The sequence below is a fragment of the Lissotriton vulgaris genome, chromosome 2_1 (assembly GCF_964263255.1).
Source record: "Lissotriton vulgaris chromosome 2_1, aLisVul1.2, whole genome shotgun sequence".
Classification (NCBI taxonomy): Eukaryota; Metazoa; Chordata; class Amphibia; order Caudata; family Salamandridae; genus Lissotriton; species Lissotriton vulgaris.
Genome location: NC_141687.1, coordinates 517664735 through 517684471, shown reverse-complemented (window position 1 = coordinate 517684471; position 19737 = coordinate 517664735). Strand labels below are relative to the sequence as shown.

Below are 19737 nucleotides of genomic sequence, written 5' to 3'. Positions count from 1 at the left end.
TTTAACAATGGTTTTTGTTATTCTAGCAGGGTCCAAGCAGCTCACACAACTATAAAGGTTTGCAGAAAACATGTCAAAACAACCAACGCCAGATTTCTTGGCTTTGCCAATACCCGAATTATATATGTGGCAATCTCAGGAATCAGGTTACCCTACAGTGCCAATTGTCAATATAGATCGATGGAAAACCTTAGTTAATGTAGATGATTCTAAATCTTGCCCACCCCCCAGCTTCACTTTCTTCATACCAGACAAATTTATAAATGCACTAATCTCTACATGTCCTTTACACTACATGAAATACCCTAGTCTAATTTGTTGGATGTGTTATAAGATCCCCTGGGAGGAAGATTCTCCTCTAGCTGACAAAATTAGATGCTACAAAGATTTTCACATTATCTCCCACCGAAGATAAAACATTTGTTCCCCTGACCTAGAGCCCCGGGAAGTACCTTTACCAGCTCATTTGTGAGCTGTAGCAGGCGCACCGTTGACATGGAGGCCAGTCTAAACCCAAATGTGTGATCTCAAAGTTGTTGCACACTACACATTATGATAGCACTCTTACAAGAGGCAGATGAAGACCCTTCAATGCATACAAACGTAGTGTGTAATGGACTTGCCTCCTGAATGTATATAGCGTGATACACACAATTGTGTATTAGGAAAGAGTGTGATTATTGTTGATAGTTTTTGTTAGTTTTGATTATACTTCTTTTTTTCATGCATGAAAAGTATGAAAAAAGTCTCAACATTTGTGGTGAAGGATTGATCATTTGTGCTTAACTTTGAGTGGTCACATATCCTTAAGGATATTCAGCTCTGTAGAAATCCAAGAGAGACAAATTTCTATTACTGATCCCCTCAAACTCTAAGACGAGTGTGAGTCCCTAGAGTTTGGTGCTGTCGAGAGGCACCAGTGAAGCTTCTCCGGCAACTCCCTAGGAAGACAGACCGTAGCATTTCCTTTTTTTGGAAGTCTCTGCATGATTGGACAGAATCCAGACAGAGTTGATTATACTTGTTTTCTGGCACTGAGCCATGTTGTTGTGACTGTTCAAGAATAATTCAAAATTTATCGAAAATCTGTTGGTGAAAAGGAAAAAAGTACAAAGGCATAGCATTTGGTCTGAATTTCTTACTTGTGCTGCTAGGGCATTTGAGAAAGAAACTAAGTGCAAGAGATCGTTTCACGGTCATGCAGATCATGGGTATACAAAACTTGATTCAATGTGCCAGAAAAAACAAAGTCTATAAAGTACTTTTTAGCAAATAAATGCTGAATAGTAAAAAGGAGGCAACATAGTAATATCACTATACAAATATAAAACAGTGGTTTATAAATATCATTATTTTAAGATCGACAGTATACAATAATAGTGTGATTATATGATGTGCTTTTTAATTTACAGGAACCTTCCTGAAGAATATATAAGGCACCATTTACGTTTCAGTATTGGATTAATATTATTATTAAATATCAGGACAGAAGGTAGAAGAAATATTAAACACATGACCACCTGATTTGTTTGCAGTTTGACACTTAAGAGACCCATGTTGTTCATTAAGATATTTTTAGGAAAAAGTGATGTTGAGCTATTAGTAACATTATTTATAGAACATTTGTATTCCATGTGCATGTGTGAGGTTTTAGCAAATTCCTAGTAAGCCACTGTTGCCATCTTGAATTCCCAGAATCGCCATTTTTGCTTTAGAGGCGTACAGAAGACAAAGCTCCGGTGACCCGTTTCCAACAATCTATTTGTATTTTCCAAGTATGTATCTTGAGGACAATTGACTGTGTTTTGTCTGAAAATGTATGCCCGTAGCACAATGAATGAGTAAAGTCAACACATGAAAGAGGATAGTAAACAATACGATTTGAAAGATGTGATAGTGGCAAACCTAATTATAAAAACAAAACTAAACATACCAGCACTGCCAACAATCGTGTGTGTGATTAGTTTGATATTGTTTTTTTGTTGCTCAAACTGTAGTTTCTATAGTTTCAATGACTTCCAGGTCGGACTTAGAAGGTGACAACAGGGTACAGTCATCAGGTTCCCAACTGCAATCAGGGCTGTAATCCTCTTCAGAGCTTAACTCCGCCCCTTCCTCTGTGTCGTCATCACATGATTCCATGTAGTGAGCCCCAACCGCATTTATGCCAGAGTCTTCTGAGCTAGATGGGGAAGAGCAATGGTCTAATTTTGGCCCATTACTAGCTTTTAAGTTTAAGGCATCTTGTGTGGTGCCTTGTTCAGGTTTATTCTTGGGTGGTGGTGGCTGTGGTTGCTGTCTTTGAACGTAGCACATTTTCCCGTTGATGCATTTTACCTGATAGTTGTCAATGAAAAGGTCGGAGATGGTGCAATATCTTGGTGACTCGGGAAGGAGCGGAGGTTGGAAGACGGATGCGAACTTCAAAAACTGCTCAGTGAGAGAGACAGAGATTTGAATGGTGTTTGCCTGCTCTCTAGGTTTGGCAGGGATTTCAGTGCTTGGAAGCTGTTCTACCGGTGTCATGGGTTGATAAACATATTTACCTGAAACAAGAGAAGGACATTTATTAGACAGGATACCTCAGATCTTCATTGAAATATGTTTTTCTACAGTAACAGTTAGAAGTGCAAGGAAATGTTAGAGACATATTTTTGGAATAAAACAGGGAAACATGAGACGATTAAGATTTAGACTAAGAATCATTTCTGTATTACAAGGTCATGATTATCAAAATGGTCACATAGGAGACGGTTAACCAGCCTGTCTTGAGCTTGTATCCAACTTCTTAAGTTTTAGCAGCAATGCTAGAGTTCGAGTAACTCTACTACTTCATAGTCAGTGACAGAAAATCTGAAATTGGCTGCGGAATTCGGTAGATTTTCTCTTCCTGAACACATTAATGGGCAAACACTACCAAGAGGAAACCTTGTAACACATAGGCAGAACAGAGTAGGCATCAGATGGTTTCTTGTTGTGGCAGGCTAGAAAGGTGAAGATCAACAAGCGACCAGGGAAGTTATGTTTGCCTGTTAAGGAGTGTGTTTATCTTCCATAAGAGCGATAAAAACATGTAAGAACTCATTTTAGAGTCAGCATACAGAAACCTTCAGGAGGATTGGGTCAACTCCTGGAGTTTGGTCATTGAGTAAATTTGTATTAAGCCAATTTTGTACAACAAACGTCAGTCACTTATTGATAGTTATCGAGGGCCCTAAAAGGTATAGGAAAAGAAGACATGGGTCCGGCATAGAGGGAGGATTAAGGGGGTTCGACCCTCACTAAAAGTAGTTTTAATATCACTGGTAGGAAACTGGTAGTAATAGTACTAAATGATGGTGTGACTCTGATTGTCATGCTTACTTGTGTCAACCTATTTGTTTTTTATTAGCTTGTGAGATGCTTTGCTTTTTAACAGTTTTGTTGTTCTTGTTTGTGCCTTGCATATGCAGCTTCTGAACACTGGATCTTCTAGTCTTTGCCAAAGGGAGAGTAGATGACAGCAACCCTGCTAACGGGTTGAAACAAGCGTTGGAAATGGCAATAGGTCCGGCTTTAAAAGAATGTTATATGGTAAGATAAAGCATTACAAGTAAATAGCATGGGAATGAATATGTAATTGTGTGGAAGCAAAGAACAGTTACATTATTATGGTAACAGTTAAAAGACCAGGTGACAGTTACACTGTCAAGCCAGACCTAAAAATCCATGTAGGGTAATGACTGCTTTCCTCCCACCTCTGGTGCTACGAGACAAAAACATCATAATGTATCTAATTATCAAGACACATTAACAGCGTTCTAATGTCATGTGTTCACCTGAAAGTTCAAACTTGTGTAGATAGATAAATAAAGAAATGATCACGGCAGCATGCACATTTTTTGTGGAAGCACATAACTTCTGCCCAATTAAAACATGTAGTGCTGGCTCCCACCATGTGGGCGGAGCCAAACCCCCTCTCTGGTAATGCCCCCTAATTGTCTGGTGACAGCTGTGCTGTCAAGCCAGACCATAGAAAGTGCCTATGAGATGTTTTTCTTCCTCTCTTGTGGGTTCAGAGTACTACAAACCGCAGTGTACTATTATTCTCGTTCTCTCCTTCTTTTGCTTTTTCATTGTTTTAATTTTAAATATTAATGATATTGTTTCAACTACCTTTTCTTACTTGGTTTCTTTCTAATTTTTTTAAAATGCAGAACATATAACACATTACACAAATATATTCATCCGCTTTAACATTGTATTTGGAAATGAAACACCTCATTAATATTATGCAAACAGAGAAATATTCATCTTTCCTAATGTGGCTTTGATAATTAATTAAGTTCTGAATACCAATTTCTTCTATGCACTGCCGGTCATTAATCAGATACATTGCCATTTTAATATTAAAACAGTCAATCACGGAATTCCCCCATTGCCTAAAATGTAGATTGTTCTGCGCCATGGCATTGCTTAGCAACACATAATGACCCAATCTTTACTGCAATGAAAATTATGTCCTGATGTTCACGATATTGATTACGAAAAATATAAACTTCTATGCACCTGCAATTAGAACTTAATAATCTTTATCAACTCTCTAAAACAAGATTCCATAAACCAGATATGGAGGAACACTATACAAACATATGCAAAGCTCAAGATTTCTCCTCTGTGCAGGCATGTAGTATCAACAAATGATTTCACTTGTACATGCTCTGGGATGGCTAATACATTTCAAACAATGTTCTGTAATTCTATGTTTTATATCTAGCCTTCATTAAGCCACTTCTGAAGGCAAAACATCTTGGAGTCATCTTTGATGCCAAGCTATGCTTCAGTGCTCAGATCAATGTAGTGACCTGCGGGGGCTACTATTTGCTCCGGGTTCTGAAAAAAATACTTCAGTTTATTCCGACTGAAATTCAGAAGACCATGATGTTGGCCCTAGTTGGGTTGAAGTTAGAATATTGTAATACACTCTATCTAGGTATTCCAAAATATTCAATAAAAGAAATGCAGTCTCCCCAAAATGCGAAGGCAAGAACATTCTTGAACATTCCTAAATTCAAACCTGTGGTGCATCTACTACATGGCCTGCACTGGCTCCCTGTGGAGAGGAGAATTTCGTTCAAAACCCTGTGCCTAATGCATAAGGCACTTCATGGAACTGGCCCCCTTTACTTTCAGGAGCTATTTACATTGTACACTCCCAGTAGAATGTTGACATCCAGCACAGAACACAAGGTTCTGATCCCGAGAATTAAGTGATTAAAATGGGGTGAGAGGACTTTGACTTTTCAAGGGGGAAAAGTTATAGAATGCCCTCCCTCTGGCCCTCCGCCCCCAACAAAGCCTGCAGCTGTTCAGAAAGCAGCTGAAGACCTGGCTGTTCCCGCTGACTTGGCCCTAACGCCTGATGACTCACTTTCCTGGTTGCTGTTCTTTCCTGTCATCTTGTTCCGCTTAGCGCTAAGACACCCTTGGGTATTGCGCACCTTGCAAACTTAATTAATTCATTCATTACAGTGCAGTGCAATTTGTCTATTGATACTGAAACTACTGTACAATTACCTCAACCTCAACATTTGACACAAATCTATTAGTCCAACTCTACTGAAAATGTGGATGCTAAATGAATATAAGATTGTCAAATCTTGGAAGAATGGTGTCGAGATGTAAATAATACCATCCAATTATGTGGTGGACGACCAACTGACATCAACCGCATTACCTCCATAGTTTGGAGGACATCAATAGGACAGGACAATACCACCCACAATCATCAGAAGCATTTAAAAAGGGGAAATTGGGAAATGAGGGGTAATGTTTCCCACAATTATTTGTATTTGCTGTGATGCGCAGTGATTACAGCACACTGATGTCACAGTAAAGAAAGTGCTTGTGGTTTTTATTTTCACCATTTGTTCCCCTCATAGGAAATAACTGCATGATTCATCCTAATCTGTCCCAAGAAGGGCAGAAAGTCAACTGAATGCTATGATTATTTATTTTTAATTGGGTGGATGCTCCTCCATCCTGACATCAGGCAGCACCCCCATTTCTAAAGCCTCAACTGGCTTTCTGCCCCACTGGGGACTAAAGCATCCCCATCCCGATGGCAAACAAGAGGAATTTGAATTACCTCTGCATAATTTAAACATATGGGTCTGCAGAGATGGGGTAAATCCAAATTCCCTCTTATTTGCCATGGTGAGAGGCCTTAATATTCATGCCTACAACCCATGGGTATTTCTGAAACCTAGGGAACCAGATGAATTCAGGGTGGTAAGACATGTGGATCCCACTACATTTTCTTATCCACAACACCCTGAAAAATTCAAACTTTGGCTAAAATCACACATGTTTCTCCCATATCTGTGAGGAAAACTTGCACTATGTGTGGGGACCTGCAAAATTCCTAGCACCCAGCCTTTCCTTCTCCTGATAAAAACAGCACCCCACTTGTGTGGGTCAGTCTATTGCCCGCAATAGTAAAGACCTCAAAACGTGACCCAGATAAATCAAAATGTTATCATGAATAATTAGCCAATTTGGCAATGCGGGGAGCTGCAGAATTTGGGCCTGGAATGGCCATCACCCAGGGAAACCTACCAAATCCAGACATTTCTGAAAAACAGATAAACAGGAGAGTCCCTGGTGGGGTAATGTGCAAGGATCCTACAACCTTGAAAGACAGGAAGCTCTGCAAACCTCAAGCTGTGGGTAAAATCATGAATTTTTTCACAATTCTTTTGAGTTAAAATTCTGAAACTTACTGGGATCCACAAAATTCCTACCATCCAGTGTACCCACACTTTTCGTGATACAAATGGCACCCAACTTGTGTGTTGGGACCTACTTTTTCAGTTCTACATGTTGTATCATGAAATAGATCAGACAGATTAACATTACCCGGGAGAGGGCTGTGTTGCTTGTAATTTCTGGGCAGGTGTATGCTAGCTGAACCCAGTATCACACTGTGCACTATTAATAAAGGCATCAATCTCACTCTTTTAAAGCACTTGCAATTATGACATTTCATTAGATACTGATTGATTCAAAAAATGTAGTGTACTGACAGCAAACAATATAAGCAATATCTGATGTGCAGCATTATTAATTCACCTAGAATTAGACTTATTGTTGCCTCAGCCATTCAGCAGTGGGGGAACGGTATGATTTTGCTGGCCAAGCCTCAGCTGGCTCCGCTTACAAAAACCCTTGACCTACGGGCTTGTCCTACACTGGATTGCAAGATGGTACTGATAATAGCTCCACCCTGCTATTGGATCAGAAAAAAAGGCAATGACATGTATCATGCATGTGTAATCACTCATGCACATGTATGTGCCATGACGAGTGTGAGGACATTCACACATGCCTGCATAATCCAACATATAAAATGATGCTTTTAACCAGTCTTTAAATTTACTGTTCCAACAAATGTAATAAAATGAGGAGTTTTGAAAAGGGAGCAATCCAAAGGCAAATTGCAGCTGCTGGCCCCTCTAAAAAAGTATGAAAAACCCTTCTGTTTTAAACAAAAAGAAAAACAAAAAAATGTCTGGGAGCAATACATTTGCTACAGCCAGGAGAAACATAGAGGGAAAAAATATGCAGTAAAGGGTAGGTGAAGTAACTGATGATCTGGGTATATGGAGAAGTAGCAACCTGGAGCTTGCAAGGGCAAGAAAACACATGTACTCCCATGGAGTGCTGAAAGAATGATAAAACTAATTAGCAGTGGAAGGACACAAGCCATCCAATCAGGACACAGAAAAGAAGAAATGCTCTTGAGGTGTGACAAAGACCAGAGGGCAAAGCCATTGAATAAAAAGCAGGCACATTAGATAAACAAAAAAGCCTTCCAATTAGTAACAAAGGGCTAACCTAAAGCCCATTATGTGTATGTAGTTTGATGCATTGGCGACAATAGAGTTTTCAACAACAGATGTTTAAAGCTGCCTGTACCTGTGACCTAAAGAAAATGTGAAATGACACCCAGTGACAGAACATTGGAAGAAACCAATCTATGCAAATCGTTTAGAAAAACCAAAGGTGAAGCTCGATTTTTAACATGAGTGACATATACATCTATAAAAAAAGTATTTCAAATTCATTGTCAAAAAAATCCAGTGTCTCTATTGTCTTCTAAAAAACTATAACTGGCATTCAGCTTCTAATTTTCAATTAAATGGTTCAGGTGAAATGGTTTCTCAGGTATTTTATTCATTTTTTTTCTATCAAACACATACAGCTGCAAGCCAGAACTCCCCTTTGATTGAGGGCTTTTAACAATGGCATCCTGCCCTGGGCTCCGCTGTTATGTCTCCATTGTGGTGCCCCCCAGCTTCTATGAGCCCTGAGCAGCTCAGAGAGCAAGTCCAGGGCAAAGTTGGTAAACAGTAGGTGGCTTTAATGCAGCAATTTATCATTTAAATCTGCTTTATGTATATGTACACTTCTGCTTACATTTTCTGTATTAAAAACTGTACTAGTCCCTCTTTTTCTCTCTTTCCTTTTTCTTTCATCCATTATAAAATGTAAAAAGTGCTAATTCAATATGGTACATATTTCTTTAACTCTGTTCTTAACATCGGTTTTAGTTCTTGATAATGTATGAATTATAATGTTTTCACCCTTTTTTCATATATATTTCCTGTTAACCTTTGTACTTCTTTTATCATTTCTTATCATAGTTCTGTACCTTGCTTTTTATTTGTTTCAATAAAGCTCTTTAAACAAAAACAAAAAACAAAACTGTACTAGTGTGCTAAAAAAGGCCTGAACCCCCAAATCTCCCAACCCCCTAAAAAAGAATCCAAAGCCGAGCTTAAGTGTACAGAGTCTGCTGGGGAGTGGCCAGGATGGCCGCCGCATCGGACACTCCTTGAAATAGCTCCATGCCGAGCCGTCCATAATCCTACAGCAGCCGACCCGCTAGAGCGTATCCCAATGCAGAACTGCCTTCCCTGATCTTCTCAGCAGGCCAAGGGCGCCACAGGTCGAACATGAGCCTCCCAACGCGCTGCCATCGGGCGAGGCACAGGAAGCACTTCCTCTGCCATTCCACTGCGGCCGTGAGGGAGGCCCCAGCTGTGCGCTGCCCTAACAGGCGACCTGCTGCAGAGCCAAGCTGTGTGGGAGTGCGGTATTAGCCATGGGGCTGGCACCTCTTGGCTGCCATTCACTGAGTTCCCATGCCCACAGTCCGGGACGGAGCCACCCGGCCACGCGATTATCCTTCTCTGCCATCGTGGGTTCAAGAGACCGAGGGGCATATTACCAAGCATAAGCGATCATTATCGATATGTTTGATTAGCGGCTATTATTTTAACGCCATGCATCGCCTATTTTTATCGCTTAGGAGCCTTGCTATTATCAAGGTTTATCTCCTAAGCGATAAAAATCGGCCGAAATGCATGAATATCGCAGAAAAGTCAGCGATATTCATGCATTAACGAGCTAATGCTCTTAGCCATGTTATCCACCTTCCATTGGATAACATGGCTAAGAACTGCTCTGGCCAGGCGTCAGCTTTTGGAGATATTCTCGCTTAGCGTGAAATTTTCCAAAAGTTGGTAATAGGAGATAGCGATGTTAGCGACTGTTTCCAGTCACTAACATCTTGGCATGCCCACTTTGCATGTCATTAGCGATAATTATCGCTGACATGCAAAGTGGGCCCCAAGATGATCACTATCTCCTACTAGCTGTCGCTAACTGGTGTTAGCGACAGCTAGGTAATAGGGCGATAAAATTATCGCCGCTTTAGCGGGAAAAATTCCCGCTAAAGCGGCGATAAGGCCCTTGGTAATATGCCCCCAAGTTCGGGACCGGAGCCCCTGGGGAACAGATCCGCAGCTGGAGCCAGGGCATCGGACCAACGGTGCACCAGGACATCCCACACGACCTGCTGAGCTGCGCTAGCCACCGAAACCCGCGGCCACATGCACCAGGTACTACCCGCAATGACATGTGCCTTTGAAGGCCTGCTACTGCTGCAGCAGCCTGCCCTTTGCTGCCTTGAACAGACTGGGATCACAGGTATGTACTGGGTAAGCACGGTGCGCTGCTAGTGTTTCACCGTAAACATAAGCACAGTGATCTCCATTTCTTGATCTCCCTTCTGCTGCGAGCTCCCCTGAGTGAGAACACTGCATCGTGAGTGCCCTGCCAGCTTATAAGGCACACACCTAGCTGCCGACACCGGGATGGGCAATTCTCCTGGCCTATTGACACTGCTATTCCATTATTCCAGGGTCTTTACACTTTGACAATATGCTAGTGTGTTTGCAGCTGCCCCTGCAGGAGCAGGAGGGCCCCTTGGACTGTGGCCAGCTAAGCACCGCGGTACCCTATCTGTGCGGTACGTGCCCCGCATGCACTGCACCACGAGGAGTTGGCTACATCTTTGGACGTCACAGCGTATTAGGTCACACAATCTCCTGCCTGCCTGAAGCTAGATTGCCACACATCCTTCCTGGCACTGGGCGTGCGACCGGCTCCACTACACTGGCTCCAACACAGGGTCTCACTGCCCCAGACATCGAATTACCCTCGGCAGCACTGTGTGCCTTTCTTCTACATACACCTTCATGGGGAAGTCCCCTTTCTGGGCCAGAGACAGTATGTTCCTCTGTTGGGCCTGACCCAGGGTGATCCATTCTGCAGGATGGCTTGTGGTACCCTTTGGGCTGCCCATGGGATTGCGCATGTGGAGACACCTACCTTCACAAGTTCACATGCGGGCCTCCCTGTAGCCCACATCACTGGCAAGACTCCCATGGTAATAACCACACAGTCCCAGAGACATCAGAAACTCACAATACCACAGGCACTGTGTGCCTGGCATGACCTGCCTCCTATTTTCCATCTTCACTGCACCATGAATGGGAAAACAAGGACGTCTAAATCACAGATCCCTGAGCTCTACACCGTAGTGCCACATCCAGCACCTGCTGACCCCACCGTGGGCACCTTAAGGCATCTATAAACTACCCTGTGTAATAATTCGGAACAATTTGCGGAAGTGTTGCATGCCATCCTTGAAAAAAAATGTGCTCAAAGCGAAAATCGACGCCTTATCCCTGTATGTGAATTTGCTGAGGGCAGACCACCACAAGTTAATGGACACTGGATGAAACTGAATCGGCCCTGTCCTCCATGAGCCCCACAGAGTGATCTTAAAGCCCAGTTGCACAAAATGAAGGAGGAGGTGCACTCCTTGCAACGCCACTCAGAAGATGCAGAGGTGTGCTAACAGCACAATATTTGCTATCTGGAGTGGGCTGAACATCCGAGCGTTGAGATCTTCCTTGATAACTAGCTGATGGCCACCGTACTGGAGAATAAGGCTTCCAAGTTGGCTTTGGTTGAATGACGCTCCACATCCTGGGCCGCCCGCCCATCCCTCCCAGAGAACCGCCTGTCCCCTCATTGCTCGTTTCCTCAACTCCTGGGACAGGATCTCATATTTCAACTCTTCCACACCAAGAGTACCTGCGGTATGAAAACATGGAAATCTCTGCTTGCCTGGATTTTACAACCAGGCTAAAGGTCTTCAGGGTTCCTCTGTGGTTGAAACAACTCCTGTGAGAGCTGCATCTTCCCTATGCACTGCTGTTCCAAGCAAAACTCAAGGTACTAGACAGCCGCACATCCCACATCTTCTCCACTCCTGAGAATGTCTGGACCTAGCTTCATGTAAAGGGCCTCACAGGCTCAGCCATGAACATTCAAATGAATGGGTATGGGTTAACTGCAAAATCCAAATGCAGAAGACACAAGATGATGCAGACTCAGCCCTCCCAGGACCAGGTGGCGGTGCAACAGGCTTGCACACTGGAAATGTGTACTCTGCACTCTGCGAAGCTGTGCGCCGCAAACTGACCCAACACTCTCGCTCCGTCTAATAACAGTGCCTCCGGTGTTTCTTCCACGTGCAGCACTCCCCATCCTAAGGTCAAACCACGATCGGCTAATGACCTCATATGACTCATCTTGTTTTTCGGCTCTCGTCTGACAAGAGACTCTCCGGTGACATCATTGGGTAGGGTGCTGAACCTCGAGAGATGGGCCCGGTTGACGTAAGTCAACCTCAGCTGCTGCACCATGTCCCATCCGCATTCCAATGAATATATTTGGTTGCTTTTATTTTTTCTCTTGTTTTTCTTTTCAAGTTGGGGATTTCTGGACAGGAGCCTATATACCCACTGTACTGGAAGGGTTGGAGCTGTTAAATTATCTGCTGTTCCAGCACACACATGTTATGTGATTGGAGTCTGCTATAGGTTTTGTCTTTCTTCTCTAGGCTATTTGAAGGCCACCTTTTACACTGTTACATATTACTTCTGCTGGTTGGCAGCTATTAGCAGGGACCTTAATTGCAATACCACACTGTTCATCATGCACATCACCATCCGTTCTTTTCTTGGGGTTCACATCTGACATACACACCTCGCAATAGCACAAATTGACATGGAATATGCTCAGCATGGCTACCCCTGCCAAAATATATCGCACATATGCTCACCTCAATCGCTGACACGCACACACTGCCGTGCTCCAAGAAAGCCAGCTCACAGTAACTGAGTTACAAAAGCTCCATCATGAAGTGGTAAAGACATGTGTATGGCACTTCCATATCAGCCTTCGCCCAAGGGATACTCATTTGGATTACGACAGGGGTCCCATTTGTAGTCGACCACCTTCGGGTGGATTCAGAAGAACGCTTCGTGATCTTGGAAGGGCAACTTAACGGGCCCCCTTCACACTAGTGGTGCTCTATGCTCCCAAAATTACCTTATCGGGATTCCTGAACGCACTGACACCTGCACTTTTTCAGAATCCTTTGCACTCGGGGCTTTGGGGTAGAGACTTTAATTGTGTACCTGGAATGAGCCTAGATTGCTGCACTCCCCCCTTGCCTTGCTGCCACTTGTGTTCGTACCACACAACACTTTAACAACTAGATTGTGTGGGCAAGTACCTTTTTTCGACATGACCACCCCCACTTTTTATTCACTGCTACCAATGCTTGTGATTGTAAGTACACTGGTTCCCTGCTAACCACGCCCCAGTGCCAGTGCTCTTTCCCAAAAGCGATCCTAATGTTAATTGCAACCGAACTGGCAAGGGCTTTTGCACCCTTGTAAGACCCTGGTGAATGGTACCCCTGGTACCAGGGGATGTGTACCAAAGAGGATCCCTTAGTGCTGCGGCATTTATTTTGGCACCCATACTTAAACTGCATGCAGACTGCCATTGCAGGATGTGTGAAATGGTGCAAGCCATTCAGAAAACACGACATTGCACACTCCCTGTGTACAGTGCCAAAGTACACTACATCTACTGTATGTAAGTCACCCCTACAGCAGGCCTTTCGAGCCCTAAGGCGTGGTGCATTATAGTGCATGTGAGGGCACATCTGCATGAGCAGATATGTCCCAGTGATGCCTAGTTCCATTGCTAGTCATTGCATGTGATCAGGAACTAATTTCAAAGTTATGTACTAGGCACTGGTCTTAAGGAGTTACCCAGCTATATAATGGCTTCACTGAAAATAATGCTGTTTGGTATCAAACACCTTGTCTTAACCCCTTCACTGCGGGGCTAATTTCCCAGCGGTGCGGGGGGGGGGCCACGCACGGCGCCGCTGTGCTCATGACGAGCCCAGGCTCGTCATGCAGCACGGTGCTCGTGTGCTCATGACGAGCCTGGGCTCGTCATGAACCCGCCCGCGCAATGGAACGCTCAGCACAGCGGGGAAATTAGCCCCGCGTGTGAGCGTTCCACGGCTCATGACGAGCCCAGGCTCGTCATGAGCACACGAGCACCGTGCTGCGTGACGAGCCTGGGCTCGTCATGAGCACTGAAGGGGTTAATAAATCTGTACTAATGCCAATGTCAGATTAATGAATATATGCACCCAGGGGGAACCTTAGAGGTGCCCATAGTTCCCCTATTTATCTCTTAGTGTGTTGGCTGACTGATATATTCCAGCCTGCCACCACAGACAAGTTTCTGGCCCGCTGCAAGAGAGAGCAGGCGCTCTCAGAGGTCAGGAACAATGCCTGCTTGGCAGAAGGTGTTCTCACCTTCTCCAGCAGGATGGCTAGTGATTTAGCATATCAAGACCAGAGGATTCAAAGCCTCTGTAGCTGTTGATATGCGACTCAGGCTTCCCCCAGATCTGGGGGGTGCCACCCTCTGCTCTGGGATCCAAATTCTATCTTACCTATCCTAACTTACCTCTCAAATCACAACTCTCTATCATAACTCATAAACCCCCCCCCCTCGCTACACTTAAAACTATCATCTGCTACAGCAACATCTGATATACACTACTACCTCAACTCTTAATATTCCGTCACCCCCAAACACACAATCTCCTATTCCCAAACACATTCCACATGGACTACCATCCACCGACAGAGGTTATCTAACATCATGACCAACCATACCATCCTGAAAGCTCATATGGCTCCTCACCCCTCTCACAAACTCCATCCTCACACTCCCCCCTCTTCATGTAACACATTGATCACTCAGAACAACTAAATACTACTCAACACAAAAATCAACTCATCTACGACTTTCATATGCACCATCAATTACTCATGAATTGCTATATTTAGATACCTCGACGGCCTATGACCACCTCTTACTCATTCCCCTTCCGCTTTCAACAAACAAAAAAGAAAAACAACACCAAACACAAAGATTTCACATAACTCATTCTATATCACAGCAAAACTGAACTTTGTTGTAACACATCATCTAAACAAAATGCAACATCCTCAAATACCTGTCAAACACAATTAAGCATTAGGAGCAATACAATAATTTATCTTTTTTAATGCCTGCTTCAAAGTGACATTATTTGGTGCAAAACCCTGTCTATTGTTTTTAGTAAATCGTGTTTTGCATAAGAAAAAACGGCTGGTTTCCTGGAAAAGCCCATGTGCAGCCCATGAAATGCGCCTCCTTGACACAGAGTAATGCAAATCTGTGCTTTGTCCATATTTACAGTACTTTGAAGCACTTGTTTTATTAATGTTAATACATTTTATAGAGCCCGCACTTACAATAAGACCTTGTGGCACTAGTGTCATTTTAATTTGAAGTTTTGAACGATTGGACAACAGAGCCTGGGCTTTATAGTCAACTCGAGAAAGAGTTATTGAAGTATGTTGCTAAAGAGATACATTTTCAATTTCTTGCTAAATTTCAATAGGTTGGGCTGGAAAGTATAACCACCAAAAAATGTGTGCAAGATTGCAGCACTTTGTGACACAAACCCAGTGCACAACGTTTTAGATATGGCTCATAATGTTTCTACATTGACATAACAGAATGTACAAATCATATATGAGGAAGGCCACCAAAAATCACTACCAAAGCAGGACCGGCAGTGTCAAATGCCCAGCCAAGGAAATCCGTAAAGTTCGATTGGAATTACACAATTCAGAGATCTGTCAAACTTCCACCCCACTTTCACAGGACTTCTGCAATAAACTAAAAATTAATTATCTAAACAAAGCAGACACACTGGATTCTTACCTAGGAGAAGTAACTCCTGCCATCCTATACAACTAACAGCAATCAAAGCATGCACCCAACATTTGTCCACATCAGCCTTCCTAAAAATGACAACAGCAGAATTTGAGAACATACTAAAAGTTAGGAGCCAAGTTTGCTGTCCTTCTGATGCCTGTCCACCTCTTTCTTCAGATTTTTACTGTAATAAAACCAAGCGTACCACAAGGATCTATAACCTTGTCTCTACTCTTTAATATATAAATGAAATTATTACTAAATCTAATCAACAGTTTCAAACACATATGTTCCAACTAAGCAGATGGCACACAGTTCATACTCAAACTGAAAAACCTTGAAAACCTAGGAACATTAAAAGTTAATGCCTGCCACACGGCCATAGAACATTGGATGACATTGAATCCCCTCCGGCTGAATACTACAGAAACTTAAATAGTTACTAGCAGTGATTGGAAAAATGATGACCCTTCTGGGTACTATCACATAGATAATTTGTATGATTGTAGTACCCAGATTGTGGGGTCTAGGCGAAGTGGACCTCAAGAACTATGAGGTGTTGTGTGTCTCTAGAGGCGTGGCAAGATTCAATACAGCATTTTACAGTAGTCAATAAGGAAGGACCTACTCAAAACGGGAGTTTAACATCAAGTATTAGAACAACCTTGTTTGTTGTAAACAGGTTTATCGATCTTTTTGGTGTATGCTTGCTTGATTTTAATGTTTGGACTATTTTATATTATGCCTTATCGTACTTTTTGGGCTTGTAGCCGAAATAAAGATTTGAAACGATAACAAGCCATGGAGTTTTATTAAAATGTAATTAAAATACACAAAAATACAAAATGCTAATGCATCAGAAGTCTCATTGAATCAATTAAAGTACATGGAAATTAACTGCCTTAAAGGTATAAGTTACAGAAATGAAAATTTGCCTAGCCTTCGCGCTGGTAAATTTAAATTCTATTAAGGACTTTGAGGCGAGGATTATGCCTTCTTTCTTCGCTTTATTCCTACACAGCAGCAAGAAACAACACAAAAACAACTACATTTCCCATGAACACTTGGGAAAACAAAAGTCTTATCAGGAGTCCTTCGTCAGTGTCCGCACTCTGACCAGCTCCCATCATGCACTGGTGCTGTTTCTTCTTCCTCTTTCTTCGCGCGAAGCCCATGTTCCAGCAATCTCACGTATCCTGTTTGGGACCGTCACTTCCTGCAAAAACTGCAGTGTCAAAGACAGAACCTCAACCAGCACAAAATGTCACATAGAGGAAAACAGTGCAAAGCATCAACAGCCATATACAAGCAGAAAAAATCCATGAATGATTTACTTACATTCCTTACGGGGAGGGCCCACTTCTTGGAAGTCATTGGGGGGAATAATCCTTGCCTTTGAGTCCTTAATAGAATTTAAACTTACCAGCACGAAGGCTAGGCACATTTTCATTCAAGGACACCTCATCCGGGGAAAGAACTCTGTCAGAAATGTCTAGGGCTCGTATGTCCGAGACCCGCCTGCAGGAAACCAGGCACAACAGCATTGCCAATTTAGCAGTGACTTTCTTACGGGAAAGAAACCTATTCGGCTGCCAAGACAGAAACAAGTTCAAAACCCTGTTCAAGTACCAAAGGATGGAATAGCAAGGTTCAGGGGGCAACAAGAGGCGGATCCCTCTCAGAAATCTGCACACCAAGGGGTGCTCCCCAATCGGGGAAACCTGCACAAGAACATGACCAGCCGATATTGCTGAACGGAAAGTATTGATTGACCGGTAGGCTAGACTATCCTCCGCCAAACTGGCCAGAAAATTAAGCACGTGGACTAAATCTGCCACCACGGGATCAAAAGTCCGTCGCACACACCAACAACGCCATCTATGCCAGGCTGACCGGTATCTCCTGGTCGTGCCATCTGCCCATTCCTTGGAGAGCAAGTCCTCAGCCTGTCCCGAAAGGCCTGGGAGCATCCAGCGATGCCGGAGATCCTCCAGGCCATCAGCCTCAGCGATCCCTCCTGGACTAACCGGTGGGGAACCCTGTTCAGATTGAGCAGAATGTGAGAAGATTGGGGGAGAAGGATTGGAAAATCCCAAGAAAGTTCCAGTAGAACCGGAAACCAAACTTGAGACCTCCACCATAGCGTGATCAACACCACCTCTGCCAACTGACGATGCAGCAACGCTGATACTCGCGTTATCATTGAAAATGGAGGAAACGCATACCCCTGCTCGCCTGACCAATCCTGAAGAAAGCGTCCGTCACTTCCGCCAACGGATCCGGGCGCCAACTGAAGAACCTCGGGAGTTGATGGTCCAGTCACGACGCAAACAGATCCACTGAGAAGAGACCCCACGCCTCCGCCAACAAGGAGAACACTCGAGGGTCAAGCTTCCACACACTGTTATCGAGAAGGTGCCGGGAGTGCCAATCGGCCACCTCGTTCTGCCGACCCGCTAAAATATTCCGCAGTGACCGACACCTGATGGTCCAGGCAAAAATGCCAGAAGTCCCTCGCAAGGTCCGCTAGTATCTTTGATCAGGTACCCCCCAGTTGGTTAATATGCCTGACGGCCGACACATTGTCTATCCGGAGGAGGACACACAACTGTACTCTGTCTTTTGTCCAGCACTGAACGGCAAAGGACCCTGCTAGCAACTCCAAACAGTTGATGTGTAACGACTGCTCGTGTGGGAACCAGGCACCACCTGTGGAAAAATCCCCGCACCTGGCTCCCCAGCCGGAACAACTGGCGTCTGATTCGATAACTATGTCCGGGGCTGAACCAAAATTTGCACGGCCATTCTAGGCCTCCATGTGCATCAGCCACCACTGCATTTCGTCTCTCACTTCCTCCAACAACAGGATCATTCGAGAGTACGTCAGGCCCTTCCTGAGGTGGTACGCCTTCAGACGTTGCATGGCCCGATAATGAAGAGGACCTGGGAATATGGCCTGAATTGAGGACGATAGAAGACCTACCAAACGCGCCTACTGGCGGAGGGAAATTTGCGGCTTCGCCAGAGTCTGGCGCAGCTCGTGTCTGATCTTCGCCAATTTCCTGGCAGGGAGACTCAGAGTGGAAGACACTGAGTCTATGTTGAACCCCAAAAAGGTTGCACACTGGACGGGAAACAAAAGGGACTTCTTCTCGTTGATAACAAAACCCAGTCCCTGAAGGAGATCGACTGCTACTTGCAACTGGGTCGATAGCCGCTCGGGACACTGGTCCATGAACAGCATATCGTCTAGGTAAACAATCATTCTCATACCTCATGCACGCAAGGCCTCCACCGCCGGCCGAAGCACCTTTGTGAAGCACTGCGGCGCTGAGGAGAGCCCGAAAGGAAGCGCGGTGAATTCGTAAACATGACCATCCCACCTGAACTGTAGGAAACCTCGATGAGGAGGGAAAATTGGTACCGCCAAGTAAGCGTCTTTTAAGTCGAGCCTGACCATCCAATCGGAGGGACGCAAAACACATCCCTCAGGAGGTGTATACCCTCCATTTTGAAATGGAGGTACACCAGCCACTCTTTGAATTCCTTCAAGTTGATGACCGTACGCCGGCCCCCGTCGACCTTGTTGACCAAGAAGAGATTGCTGAGGAAACCCGCGGGGTGTTCTCAAGCACAACAAACCGCCCCTTTTTGGAGGAGGGCGGAAACCTCTTCGCGCACCAAGTCTGCATCTCGTTGCGAGAAAGTAATGGGGCGAGGACGCTGTAGCTGACACGGATGGCCATGAAACTCCAGCTGGAAGCCCTGGACCATCTGCAGCACCCAAGCGTCACTTGTACGGGAAACCCAAGCTGGAAACAACTGCGCCAAGCGCCCCCTACCCGCAAACCTGCTGGTGGTAGCACACTCACCTCTTCCAGCACCCTGCTGCTGGACTCTCTGGCCCCCACAGCCACGGAACCTTTATCCTCTTGTTGGATAGAAATTATTGAAGCGGGCTTGTCTTGAAACTGTCCACGGCCGGAGCCTTGCCCCCGAACGGAGCTGTTGCCACGACCGAACGAGCGGCCCCTGCCATGTCCGGCCCTCTCAAAAACCCGTGGGGCATAAACCTTTTTAATATTGGACTGAGCCCTGTCCAGGGAGGTAAATGTGGCTACAAACTTGCCTATCTCTTTGACAAAAGGGTCCCCGAACAGGCCCCCTTGCGCCACCGCACCAGCCTCGGAAGAG

At 44.4% G+C, this 19737-nt stretch overlaps 1 protein-coding gene across 1 annotated transcript in view; it reads right to left on the bottom strand.

Annotated features, from left to right (window-relative positions):
* Positions 1-1803: 1803 nt before the first annotated feature.
* C2_1H3orf70 (chromosome 2_1 C3orf70 homolog) overlaps positions 1804-19737 on the bottom strand; it is a 141585-nt gene continuing 123651 nt past the window's right edge. Inside the window, exon 2 of the mRNA XM_086955431.1 lies at positions 1804-2546. Coding sequence (XP_086811557.1) covers positions 1987-2546 — 560 coding nt within the window. The 3' untranslated portion in view covers positions 1804-1986. The remainder of the gene's footprint in view (positions 2547-19737) is intronic.